Source organism: Leucopleurus acutus (genome assembly GCF_964270905.1).
Source record: "Leucopleurus acutus genome assembly, chromosome: X".
In the NCBI taxonomy this organism is placed as follows: Eukaryota; Metazoa; Chordata; class Mammalia; order Artiodactyla; family Delphinidae; genus Leucopleurus; species Leucopleurus acutus.
The window spans coordinates 20,244,306-20,258,289 of NC_139148.1; the positions used below are offsets into that span (position 1 = coordinate 20,244,306).

The 13,984-nt window shown below is 46.6% G+C and overlaps 1 protein-coding gene across 2 annotated transcripts in view; it reads right to left on the reverse strand.

The window, feature by feature from the left end:
• Positions 1-10,566: 10,566 nt before the first annotated feature.
• PCYT1B (phosphate cytidylyltransferase 1B, choline) overlaps positions 10,567-13,984 on the reverse strand; it is a gene marked incomplete at both ends in the record, with an annotated part of 163,189 nt that continues 159,771 nt past the window's right edge. For both annotated transcript variants that reach the window (XM_082864753.1, XM_082864752.1), the window contains one exon: positions 10,567-10,779. In XM_082864753.1, the coding sequence (XP_082720879.1) occupies positions 10,567-10,779 (213 nt within the window). The remainder of the gene's footprint in view (positions 10,780-13,984) is intronic.

The window sequence follows — 13,984 nt, forward strand, 5'->3', positions numbered from 1 at the left end:
AACATCCTACTGGCAAAATAAACTGCTTAACAGTGAATCGTTATAGCGGTAGTTTTCATAGTACGATCCAGGGATTGGAGAAAGGGGACTATATAATATATCGGCCAAGCCAGGACACTTTTGACAGTGAGAACGAGCACTGTTAATAATTATGCTGTAAACCACGTCAACAGATGTAAACTGGGACTGTCCTGGACAAATTGGGATTGACTGGCCGTGGACCACCTACCCCAGAATTACCTGAGATGCTGGTTAAATGCAGATTCCTGGGCTCTGCCTCAGCTCTTCTGATTCAGATTCTCTGGGGTGGAGGCCTAGGAATCTTGATTTTAACAAATGCCCCAGGGGAATTCTTTTAAAAAATGTAAGTTGGAAACTGCTGCTGTTGGTTCCATGGTCTCTTCTGAGGAGCTGGTGCAGCACTGACACCAGAACCCAGTGCCTCCAAAGACACTTGGCTGCACTTAGGTACTTCCTGACTAAGAGATGGGGTCTTCGTGTTATTTGCCAATGCGTCATTCTTTTACTAAGTCTTCAGTGATGAATGGGTGTCTTTTTTCAAATTTGAGAGCCGCACAACTGCCTGTCCTGTGTTCTCATCACTAAAAAACAAAACGTCTAGAAAGCTTGAGGCAAGAAACTTCGGTTTGGATGATTCCTGGGGAGTATTAATGTCAGGAAATCAGCATGTTTGCCTTGGTTCCCCTACCAGCTCCCTGTTAACTGTGCTTTGGTATCTTCATCTATTAAATTAGGGAGTTGGACTGCATGATTTCAGGGTTCTTTCCAGGTCTGATGTTACAGGGCTCTCTTTAAAACCTAAAATGTGAAGCAGTTACTGATCAGCTGCTTTCATGTTGTGCTGTATCTTGCCCAAAGAATACCAAACCACTGACTCTTGAAAGCGACAGTGGTTTTAGTTAGAGTTCTTAAATCGTCCATCCAGCGGTCACTGTGCTAACGCATCATTCACATCTGGGGAAGAGCATTCTTGTAGCAGCCACTCCTGCCCTGTTTGAAATTCAGCAAGTAAGTATGGTTTAGACTCACAAAGAGACCCTCACTCAAGAGTCTGTGTGTGGTTCCATGAAGCTGCTGAAGAGCACTGCACTGTAGTGTCGGTTTTTACTTCCTTGTCCTCGTTTCAGAATTCTTTCCAATGGCTTAACAATGCGTGTTTACAAATGGTTATCTGCTGATGTTTTCGGGTGTTCGTAGTAACAGAGACGTACTCTTTGCTCACGTGAATAAATTATAAAGCACCACATAGGAGGGGTTGCCTCTGTCCACCACTAGAACTCTGTGATGATGGGCATGTTCTCTAGCTTTGCTGTCCAATATGGCCACCACTAGCCACCTGTACACTTAAAATGTGGCTAGTTCAACTGAGGAACTGAATTTTTAATTGGTATTCATTTAAATTCAAATAGCCACCTGTGGCTAGTAGCAACCATATTGGACAGTGCAGCTATGTACAGCCATTACACGTTGTTGCACTTTTTAAAATTAACATCGAGTACCCATTTTCACCAGTCATTGGGTTGGGTGCTTGACAGTACCCTTGTCATTTCTAAATGTTGGTCTTAAAGTGAATCCTTTGTCCTCTGCCTACTGATGACACTTTCATTAACACAAGAGTCTCTCTTTGGATAAGAAAATAACAAGATGATACCTCGACCTTTTCCTGTCCTAGCTGCTTGGCACGTCACTTCTCATCTTTGCTACAGAAGGCATTGATTGTCACCCCCTTTGAATCCAGTTCTCTCAGAGGCTCACTTTGTTCTCTGAATTGAAGTGTTGACTATAGCCCAGAGGGTCTCAACCTGGCCACATTGGAATCTCCAAGTACTGGGGCCCATTTCAGATCCATTCCATCAGATGGTGTCTGAGAAGTCTTTTTTAAAGGGTTCCCTAAGAGATTCTAACGTGACAGGATTGAAAAACCACTGATCAAGTCCAAACCACAGACCAGCCTCTGAGAGTGGCTAAAATTCTGGGAGCAGCAAATCCTGTCTCCCTGGCATAGAGCAGGCCTAGGGTCCAATTGATGTTCTATTTAACAGGTAATTGGGAAATACTTAGAGGAAAGGCCTTGTCGATTTGGATTTTGGACAACCGAGCAGCTTTGCCGTTTCCTTCTGTGCAAGAAACTCTAAGCTAATGCTACTCTTACTGTTTTCTGGCATTCTTGTCCAAACAGAATTTGCTAGCGCTCAAACAAAATAAACATGTTAATGATTTCAACAACAGTGATGGACGCAGAAGCGTTCCAACAGTTCCTTAGTAACAGCTTAATATAATAGTGTCATCATTTCTAAAGTTAGAGGTAATTATTGTCACCTTGGCACAATCATTGGAACGAGCTTCTTACATGAAAACTGCTCTTTTTCTAGGGCTTCGACTGGTAACAAAATAATAATTTATGAAAGCAAATTCTGCCCCATTATTCTGGGAGAAGTCCGTCAGCCACCCTGCAATTGAAGAATCTAAGGTGAGACATCGAATGACCATCTCATCCATAGAACAGCTCTGTTCAAATAGAGTTCATTCCAGGCCAGGGCCCACACCTGTTTGGTAAGGCCTTTAGGGAAAGAGTGTGCTGACGCCTTGTGACTTAGGTAACTAGCCTAAGAGTCTTCCTGTTCACGGGCCAGCTGAGGGGTGATGTCACCAGCCTCCACCGTTCAGCATTCTCAACAAGTGGTTTCTCATAAATAGAAAATCTACTTTCACAAATCTATTTTTTTTCTATTTTTCCCTATTCTGAGTAGGAGTTAGCAGTCTTTCTTAGCACTCTGGGAAATTTAGAGCACTCCACCCCAAAGAGATTAGTTAAAAGAAAATAAGTGAAGTTAGTCAAATGATTGTCAAATTCTCTTTGGCACAGTCCGAAACATGGACTGTTCATCAAGAGCTCAGTAAAGCCAGAGGCTGGGCCACTCAGGAGAGGTCAGAATTGAGAGTCAAGTTACTGAACTGAAATTGCGGTGGGGGGAGGGATGGTGTCCTCTTTTGTCTTTGTATCTCCAGCACCTACAAGCTCACGTAAATATTTACTGAATGCTTCGGACAGGAATGTATTTGAGACCTTAAGTTAAAATGCAGATCAAAGGCAACCATGGAAAAATAAGTTACTCTAGAAAGGAGCATGGCATACCTTGATACTTGATGGCTGGAAGTGAGTCCCAGCTTAAACTGGCTGTGGTCAACCTCCAATGACCAGAAAAACAAAACCGAAAACAAACCAGGGGGAGCATAGGTAGGAAACAGATGCTGCCTGATAGCCAGAAACTGTATTCCTTGGCTTATTTCAGCAAGAATGTGTCCAGCGATCAAAGACTTTGGTTAGCTGCGCTTCCACTTCTTGTCTTCTTGGTATAGCCAAATATGAATTGGAGGATATGTACAGAGAAGAGGGAGGGAGCTCTTAAACTTCCTTCTCTACCAGCCACGGCTCCATGTTCGTGAGTTGAGGAGCCCACCCTTCCTTTCCTCATGGACCAATTAGCCTGTTCATTTGGGTCCAACATCTCCCATTATACCTATCCCATGCTTCTCTTGTGGATGTCAAGACTCAAGAGAAACATTGAAGGGGTCCATCGCGAGTAGATGTAGGAATGTTAAAAAGAGGAACACGAATCTCTCTATCTGCATGAGGATTACTTCTCCTCAACTCTGTTAGGATCTGGAAAAAGGTTCAAGGGTTTATGACCATTGTCTTCAGTCATAGAATTATGGCCCCCCAAAGATGTTCACGTCCCAATCCTTAGAACCTGGGAATGTGTTTTATTACATGGCAAGAAGGAATTAAAGTTGCTGATGACCTTAAAATAGGGAGCGTGTCCTGGAGTATCCTAGTGGGCCCAATGTCATCATAAGGGCCCTCATACATAGAGGAGAGAGGCAGAGGGAGTGTCATAGTGATGTGATGTGAGAAAGATTGGACTGGCCATTGCCGGCTTTGAAGATGGAAGGGGGCCACGAGCTAAGGAATGCAGGCTAGAAAATGCAAGAAAATGGATTCTCCCCTAGAGCCTCCAGACAGGAATGCAGCCCTGCCAGCACCTTAATTTTAGTCCAGTAAGACCCATTTTGGACGTCTGACCTCCAGAACTGTAAAATAACACACTGTGTTGTTTTAAGCCACTGAATTTGTTACAGCAATAGGAAACTAACACACACACCTCTTCAACTACTTTATTGTTCATCCCTGGGTGCCAGATATGGGAAAAAATGGAAAAAGAATCAATGACTCAGTTGTGTCCATGTCAGTTTGTATGGTCAGACCAGTAAATGGCATCTTGCCAACATCTGTCCAGTGGACCGTGATTATCAGACAAGGAAGTCTGGTTATCGCCTCAAGCTATGTAATGAGTCATGTCCTGCCATGTGCATGGCAGAAGATGACAGGTTTTCTTTGAACTTGGAAATTTTAGAGCGACAAGTTCATTTGCAAGTATAAGAAGTTGAAAAGGTCCGCGTGGAAGAGGTAAAGTATCCCAGCTCTTTCAGGTATGGATTCATTAATTCTTTTAAAATGGAAGATGATGTATCAAATATTTTAGTTATGTCTAATCCCTCCATCAGAACTCAGCTTTGATGAATAGAGTACAGTAACCTGGCAGATTAATTCCTTTCCCTGCCCCCCAAGAAAGATAACAAAGGTAAGGAGAATAAAAATTGCTTACAGGAGACAAGTCAACCCTACTCTGAACATTTCTCCTCAAGTTTCCCACATGTGGTCAACTGCAGCTGACATTCAACCAATGTGGTGGGTTTTTTTCTAGAATATAAGTTATGGCAGTACAGGGCCTAATGTAAAGATCAATTTGCACCTGTTTATGCTCTTAATGATATTTCAGATTTTACTGGTTCTTTATTTTCAGGATTTTACTTGACGGTTTCTTGAAGAGTTGGATCACTGGGTATACACTTGGTGCTAATGAACTGTCCCTCTTTGCCTGAAAAGCATCTCTGTAGGAGTCTTTTTATCTAATAGCCTCTGCTGAATACCTGGAGTAGTTGCTTAAACATTCAACTCCAATAAGCTGCGAGGACTTCAATACAAGAGGACTGTGTGTGTGTGTGTGTGTGTGTGTGTGTGTGTGTGTGTGTGTGTGTGTGTGTGTAAACATTTTTGATAGCATACCTTTTCATCCTAGGGGTTTGCTAACAAAGGCTCATTCTCTTTGGAGCAAATATCAGAGTTCTTAAACGTGAGTTTTGTTATGCCTTAGAACTGCTTTTCCCTTGAGAACATTTCTGAGGTATCATGGAAAGTGAAGAAGAAACCTGTAACTGTGACTCTAAATGCAGCCTGTCGAGCGAGAATGTGTTTGATCTGTATGGCAAAAGCCAAGTGCTGTGGTCTGTGAACGACAGGAATTCACTTTTTAAATGAATTCCCTTGCTGCCTGCAGGCCTGGTTCTATTTCTTCTAGAATCTAGGCTGATGTTAGAACTGTTGTCGGTTCAAAGAGCTAAACCCCTCCAGACGGAGTTAATAGAAGCTCGTAAATTGGGCTAGGGGGGGCCTGAGCACAGTGCTCGCGGGAGGCCGAGAAGGCCAATCTGCCTTAATTGTTGACATTTGGAATCCTGATTGAGCGCCTCCACCCCCATCTATCTGCTTCCAGCTAACCAAAGGAGCTTTTCCCCACAGATGGAGAAGTGGTGGAAATGGCCACGCCCCGATGTTTAAGTCCAGGTGAAAAGTATCCCACCAGGCAGCTAGATAAGAAGGGTGGGTGGAGCCCGAGAGCCTGCTGGAGGCTGCGGGCGTGAGTGCGGCACTGGTGCTGTCGGTTGTGGAGGTCCCAGGCCACGTCTCCAGCGTCCCAGTGAAGGGTGGGCACCTCCTCATGGTGGCTCAGTGACAGCACCATAGCTGGAGAAGCTTAGGGACAACGCAGCCCGCCTCATAAATTCAGAGACTTTTACAGTCAAAGGAGACCTCAGAAACAGTTGCCTTCAACCCCTTCGTTTTACAAAAGCAGACGCTGAGGTCTGAGAAGTGAAGTGGTTTGGCCGAGGTCAGAAAGCAAGTTGGCAGTGGAGCGTACAACTCGGGGTCCTGGCCGGGCTCCCTACGTGACCTCCCCTCCAGGTGAGTGCCCCTACGCAGACTTTTTGTTTTTTAATTGAAGTATAGTTGATTTACAGTGTTGTGCTAATTTCTGCTGTACGGCAACGTGACTCGGTTATACACATACATACATTCCTTTTTGTATTTTTTCCATTATGGTTTACCCCAGGAGATTGGCTACAGTTCCCTATGCTATACAGTAGGACCTTGTTGTTGAATCCATCTACTAACCCCGAACTCCCAATCCATCCCTCCCTCACCCCTCCCCCCGCCCCCTTGGCAACCACAAGTCTGCTCTCTATGTCCATGAGTCTGTTTGTTTAGTAGATAGGTTCATTTGTGTCATAGTTTAGATTCCACATATCAGTGATATCATATGGTATTTGTCTTTCTGGCTGACTTCGTATAATCACTAGTTGTTCCATGTTGCTGCAAATGGCATTATTTCACATTTTTATGGCCGAGTAGTACTCCTTTGTATATATGTACCACATCTCCTTCATCCACTCCTCTGCTGATGGACCTTTAGGTTGTTTCCATGTCAGGCGTGAGCCAGCCGGCAACTCCAGGCTTGGCCCCGCGCTGCACGGCACGCAGACCCATCATTCTGAAGGGCTGGGGCCCGGCTGGGCGGAGGCACGATAGCGGCCACACCTGCACTCTTCCGTATTGCGCCAGAGCTCATAAGTAGGAACGCACAGCACCACGCTTTTAAGAAACACAGTAGGAAAAGTGCAATTCTGCATCCCTTTATTTATAAACACGTTGGCAATGCCGTGTCCCGTTGGCGAGCAGGAGTGGGTCTGGAGCGGGGGGGGGGGGGGGGGGGCATGTGCAGGGGTAGGAGTGGGTTGGGGAGGGGTGGGGCTGATTCCGGAAGTTCGCGTTATTCAGCACCAGAGCAGATGCTTGGGGGTAAGGTCGGGCTTTAACCCAGACGAGTCGTCGTCTTGTCTCACGTGTACAGCATAGTCTTAAGTGTGTATGATCTTATGGCTTTGTCCCGGGACACACTGCAGGGACACAACAAAAAACTCAAGTCTAGAGAGAAAGTAAAAGTTGCACACGCCTCATGAGCTCATTGTGTTTTTTAAAAAAAGGACAAATCTGATGGCCAAGACTAGTGCTGAACGGATGCCTGAGGAACAGGGACATCTCTGCTCCCTTCGGGTTCATCTGATTCAGCTGAGTGTAGGTCGCCATCTCGCAATCTCTCCCTGGGGTATGCCTGGGTGGTAAGTCCCGAAGATGGAGAGAACGAATCCATGCTCTTCCCGTCCCTCCCTCCAAGGATGGACTCTCAGTAACTCCAGCCTAAGGCATGGAGCAAGCTGGCCATCCCGCAGCTGTGTCTCTTCCCCGCACAGCAGGTCGGAAGGCAGACTTAGGTCTTGGGATCACTCCTCTTGGGGCTGGTTTCCTTTGCCTTTGTAAAGTCCTGGCCCACGGGAGTTGGCTTGCCAGAGACGGGCCATTCAATGTGACTATGACATTACAGTTGCCCCATGTTTTTAGCTGGTGAACATTTGATTTCAGGGTCCCCAGGAAGAAGATGCGGCAGCTAATGGAGAAGGGCTGAAATGGGGAAGCTGGACGGGGTGGGGGGACGGGAACCCACATCCTGCACAGGTACCCACTAACCTTGGGTGTCTGTGAAAGAAAGCCTGGCTCCTTTACCTGTGAGGGAGTGAGTGACACTTGTAAGGGAGCGGAAGGGAAGTACGCCCCCCCTCCTGCCCATCTTCATGTAACCTGCCGCCTTGCATGACCTAAACTGTTCTTCTCCAGCCCTCAGTCTGAAGCTTCCTTCCCTGTCTAGGGCAAAAGAACCTTTCCTTGCTTTTTGTCATTCCCGCTTACCTCTGCAAGCTTGTGTCACACTTTGTACGTCTCTCATTCCAGCCTTAACGCACTCTTGGCCATTACTGTTGAGTGGCCGGCCCAAACAAAGAGCCGCCCCATCTCCTCCCAAGCAGGAGAGGAGGGGCAGGGACAAACTGGTGGCCGGGACGCATCAAAAGTTGGGTTGCAGAATCTCCTCATTCCTTCTCAGTAACCTCGTAGCCTTAGGGTGGGGAGGTATTGTTACAGGTCAGGAGGGGGACAGAGGGTGAGACCTAGAATCCACTTGTGGGTTGTTACGGCCCATCCCTGGGATATCCCAGGCATTGGTCATTTCCCATAATTGGTAGCTAGGATGGCCCTGAATCTGATGAGTTATATAAGCGGCACCTGTCAGTGTGGTGCGTGAGGCCGGCAAACTTAGAATCTGCCCGATACATCAATTCCAAGCTATTTGCTCGAGCAGGAATCAGGTAAAAGTGGATTCATCTGCTCTGGGCCGTGGCAACAGCCCATAAAAGGCATTCCCAGGAGAGTCTCCCCTACAAGGGAGGCCCTGAAACGGTTCGAGCCGCAGATTCTCTTTCACCTACTTGCCTTTCTCTAGGCACCTCTTTCTCCTTTTCTCTTCCCTTGTTCTGACTGCCTTGCCTTCCCCAGCGGGCCTCCTCACCCTGTCACCGCTCAGGAGATGGTGGGCATACATGCCCACTGTGCCCTGGGTACATGACGGGAGAGAGACCAAACGGGCACAGTGGAAGAACGGGGCCTTTGCCCCTCTCAGCAGAGCAGTGCTGTGGGCCTTGACGGCGACAAGTTTTCTTCGCACGTGCCGTGTTCCCACCAGCTCTCTGCCCTGTGAGTGCTCGACACGGTTCCGGAGGAAGTGCCCAGACAAGGGGGTTCCCAGCCAGCTTAGCCGCACGGTTTTGCTTCCCAACAAACACCACTTATCTCCAGGTGGGTAGGGAGGTAGTTCAACCCCAACACGAGGGGGAAAGACATGCCACCTTCCTTCACTGGTTGCCCCACTTGTCACCCAGAAGGCTGTTTCCCAAGGTCTCTGAAAGGGAGAGTTTCTGTCACGAGAGATGCCGGGCTCTGTCCGCAAGTTGCTGTGTCGGGCCTCTGGCTTTACTGGGACAGCCGGGCAATGCCTCTTCTACCCAGGAGTGCAGTTCTACATCTTGCCTCTACCTGCTCATTGCTACCTGTGCTTAGGGGACAGTAACTTCAGACAACTCAGCAGGCATACTTAGCGTCTTCATCCCATTTGAAACCTAGGGCCGGGGAGGTGGGTAATTACAGGACTACCTGGAACGTCCGGATGCGGAGGTCCGGCTGAGGTTTCCACCTCGCGCGGCGAAACTATTCAGAGCCTTCCTCTACCCAGGAAGATGATGGGAGGCTGTGAGCACAACATGCTGATGTCGTGGCTGGGACATTTCTACGGGAATGCAGGATGAGCTTCTGACGAAGTGCCCAAGTCACAAGGGAACCAGGTAGTTCTTAAGACCAAGGGTTTCAGCAGGGTATTAGGGTGAGAGCAGTAGAGGGGGATAATGTAAAATGCCACCACCATAGATTCATATTGCACATGGTACACACCCTGGATGGCGTATTGGGAGCATACATAGAACAGATACGTGCAGGTAGCACCCCCTATTGGTATACTATGTGGTTTGGTACATCAAACCGTTACTTGAGGTCTATGAAACTGTTAACTGGTCAGAAATGGGAAAAGCCATTCCATAATAGCATCCTTGAAGGAGAAGCTTCAGGAAACATCTACCACCTGCTAAACTTGGAGCCAAAGCAAAGCGGCTCCTTTATATACATATACACACACATATACATATATATATATGTGTATGTATATATATGATCTGTTTTGTTGCATTTCCCACAGATTAAGGTAGTTTCTGGAAAACAAGTCAAACCAATGATGAAAGAGTACAACCAGGAGACATCACGCCTTAGGTGGCGTTCTCCTTGACAAAACTGTCCTTGGAATAAGAAGTAGAGGTTCACGCTGGGTGACCTTTGATATATGTAGCCTAAAGCAAGGCTTGGTCGAGACGCCGCGTTCCTGGAACTGGAAAGAATTGATGTGTTGCAACATCAGGTCTCGTGGCTAAACTGAGAAGGTTGGCCTTTGTCTGTAGCTTGACTATTTCAGAAGCACTGTGCCACCTCTACTGGAAACAACTTTATTCTGGTAGAGCTCGGGTGGTAGGAGGCAACGTGCAGGGCCCTTAGGAGCTGGAAGTAGATTGAGGGAGCAGACGCTTCCACAGGTGGTATGCTTGGTGGGGGCCAGTGTAAGGACCAAAGCAGAAGGCACGCCACTCAGTGCAAGTCTCCCAGGGGTGCTCTTCATCTTTCCTTAGCAAGGTTAAAGTAGAGTGGTTCTAGATGATGCTAAGAAGGTTTGTATAGGTTGTCTGGCGGGAAACCTCCATGCAGAGTCCAAGTCTTAGGCTGAGTGGAGACTGACGGAGAGCTGATCTCAAGGCCTTCCCTTAGCAGAGCTCAGGGTCTCCTGGCCGAGCTGCAGCTCCCACGCCACTCAGCATCCCCCGTGCCCCCGCCCTCCCCCCAGCCTGGGTGGCGTGGCTCTTGTTTTCTCCCAGCAGCCTTTACTTCTCATCTTCATCCCCCTCACTCATGCTGCTGATGGAGGCTGAGGCGGCTTTGGGTGAGGAGGGGGGTGAGGTTTTGTTCGGGAGCCACGAGAAGGTGGGCGACGGGGAGCGTGAAGGGGACCGGCTCCTGGTGGGACTGCTCACAGGGCTCTGCTTCGGGGACAAGGCCTGCAGCATCCGGCTACTCCTCTCCTGGAACATCTGCTTCTAGAGAGAGAAGGGAGAGAAGGCGTCTGCTAAAGGAGCCTTCTGAGGCGGTAGGGAAACAAACAAGGCAGGAAGGACAGCTGCTGCTCTAAGTACCTGCACGCACAAACGCAGGCTCGCATGACAGCCCGTGTTCCCCAGACTATCTCTGGGGAGGGGCTGAGTGAGATTCTGGGGCGGGAAGATGCTGCCACATCAGATTATCCTCCCGGCTGGTTCTTGGGACTCATCCCTTCTTACCACCTTTTCCTCCATCTCCAAATCGAACTGCTATCTGATGTGCCAGGCAAATGGCAATGTCCTCGGTACTTCGAAGTGCAGCAGGAAATAAAACAAAAATCCCTATCCTCATGGATATGAGGGAGGAAACACACAGTAAACAAAATATGAGGTGTGTCAGATGGAACTATGGTCTGAGAGAAAACTACAACGAGAGAGTTTAGCAGATTGGGGTGTGGGCCAGGGAGACAGGTGGGCTGCAAAGGTCAGTAGGGCGCTCAGGGAAGGCCTCACTGAGAAGATGCTGTCTGAGCAGAGACCTGAAAGAGGTGAGGAGGGGACTACATGAATGGCAATCGGGGGGAAGCACGTTCCAGACAGAACTCCGAGAAGGGAGCATGCAGTGCACGTCCCAGGACAAGCAAGGAGACCCTGTGGGCTGGAGTGGAGTTACCTGGGTGAGGAGGAGCATGGGGGGAAGAAAAGGATAAAGTTGGTGGTCATATCGAAGCTGGGGCTTCAGTGACATGCGGGAAGATGGGGTGGAGATGGGTGGTGAGCCCGTGGGGCTGGATGAGGACTGGCTTTCCAAACACAAGGTGCTAAGTAGACAGGGCTAAGCATAACTGCTTGGCCTGACTGGGCCCCAAGTGCCTATAGGGTGACAGTAGTTGAGGCTGGAGCACCAGGAGGAGGATGGATTTCTCCTGAGGAGCCCCTGGAAGATTTTAATCAAGAGAAGGGTATGGTAAGATTGGTGATGTAGAAATACCTTTGGGTATGAGCATAAAAGCAAAAAAAGAAACCATTAAAAAAAAAGATTGATGTTTGGCTGTATAGAAAATTTAAAACTTCTGTACCTAAAGAAAACAAACCACTATGAAATAAGGTACAAGGCAAATGAAAAAAAGGGGGAGGGCTTCCCTAGTGGCGCAGTGGTTGAGAGTGTGCCTGCCGATGCAGGGGACACGGGTTCGTGCCCCAGTCCGGGAAGATCCCACATGCCGCGGAGCAGGCTGGGCCCATGAGCCATGGCCGCTGAGCCTGCGCGTCCGGAGCCTGTGCTCCGCAACGGGAGAGGCCACAACAGTGAGAGGCCCGCGTACTGCCAAAAAAAAAAGGGGGGGGGGATTTTTGCAACATTAAATACAAATAAAGCATTTTAGTATATAAACAGAGCTTAGAAACCAAAAAGAATATAACGACCATTTGGCACATACAGCTAACTCACAAAAGACTTATAAATGAACTCTAAAAAATGTTTGGCATCACTAGTAAACTAACGCAAAGTGATGGGAGATACCTCTTTTAATATATCAGATTGCTAAAGATATTTTTCATCTTCCCAACCTTTTAAAAGTTTTTCCAGTTTTGAGATAGAATTGACATACAATTCAATTGTATGAACAACTGAACTTCTCTTTCTGGTCCTTAAACTATATACGTTTAAGGTGTACAGCATAATGATTTCACTTAAATCGTGAAATAATTACTACAATAAGGTTAGTTAACATCCATCATCTCATGGATACGAATATTTTTTCCTTGTGATGAACACTCTTAGGATGTACTCTCAAAACCTGTATATATACCATACAGCAATGTTAACTATGGTGATCATGGTGTACATTACATGCCTAGTACTTACTTATAACTGGAAATTTGTACCTTTTGATCCCCTTCATGCAATTTCCCCTCCCCATACTCCCTACCTCTGGTAAACACAATCTGTCAGTGAAATCATACAGTATTTGTCTTTCTCTGACTTATTTCACTTGGCAAAATGCCCTCAAGGCCCATCCGTGTTATCACAAATGGTGGGATTTCCTCCTTTTATATGGATGAGTAATAATCCATTGTGTGTGTGTGTGTGTGTATAAACCACAACTTTGTCCATTCGTCCATCGATAGACACTTAGGTTGTTTCCATGTCTTCACTATTACCAATAATGCTGCCATGAACACAGGGGTGCAGTTATCTCTTCAACACAGTGTTTTCATTTCCTTCAGATATAATAGTTGACCCTTGAACAATGGGGGGGTTACGGATGCTGACCCTCTGCTGTCGAAAAATCGGTGTAAAACATTGGAGTTGGCCCTCGGCGTTCACAGTTCTATGTCTGTGGATTCAACCAACTGTAGATCATGTAGTAACTTGGTATTCAATACTGAAAACAATCCAAGTATAAGTGGACCCATGCAGTTCAAACCTGTTCAAGGGTCAACTGTATTCCCACAAGTGGAAATTCTGGATCATATTTTGAATTTTTTGAGGAACCTTCATAATGTTTCCATATTGGTTGTACCAGTTGACAATCCCACCAACAGTGCACAAGCATTCCCTTTTCTCTACATACTTGCCAGCATTTGTTCTCTTGTCTTTTTATTGCTCACACTCTAACAGGTGTGAGATAATATCTCATTGTGGTTTCGATCTGCATTTCCCTATTGATTTAGTGATGTTGAACATCTTTTCATGTACTTGTTAACCATTGGTATATCTTCTTTGGAAAAATGTCTTTTCAGGTCCTTTGCCCATTTTTAAATTGGATCACTTGGTTTTTTGCTACTCAACTCTATGAGATCTTTATATATTTTGGATGTTAATTCCTTATCAGATACATGGTTTGTAAATATTTTTTCCCTTTCCGTAGGCTGTCTTTTAATTTTGTAGGTGGTTTCTTTTGCCATGCAAAATTTTTCAGTTTGATGTAGTCTCATTTATTTTGTTGCTTGTGCCTTAGGTGTCATATCCAAAAAATCATTGCCAAGACCCATGTCAAGGAGTTTTGCTCCGACGTTTTCTACTGGGAATTTTATGGATTGTGATCTCACATTGAAATCCTTAATCTAGTTCAAGTCAGTTTTCATGGGTGGTGTAAGATAGGGGTCTACTTTCATTCTTTTACATGTAAATGTCCAATTTTCTAGCACCATTTATTGAAGATACTGTCTTTTCTCTAGTGAGTATTTTTGGCTCCCTTGC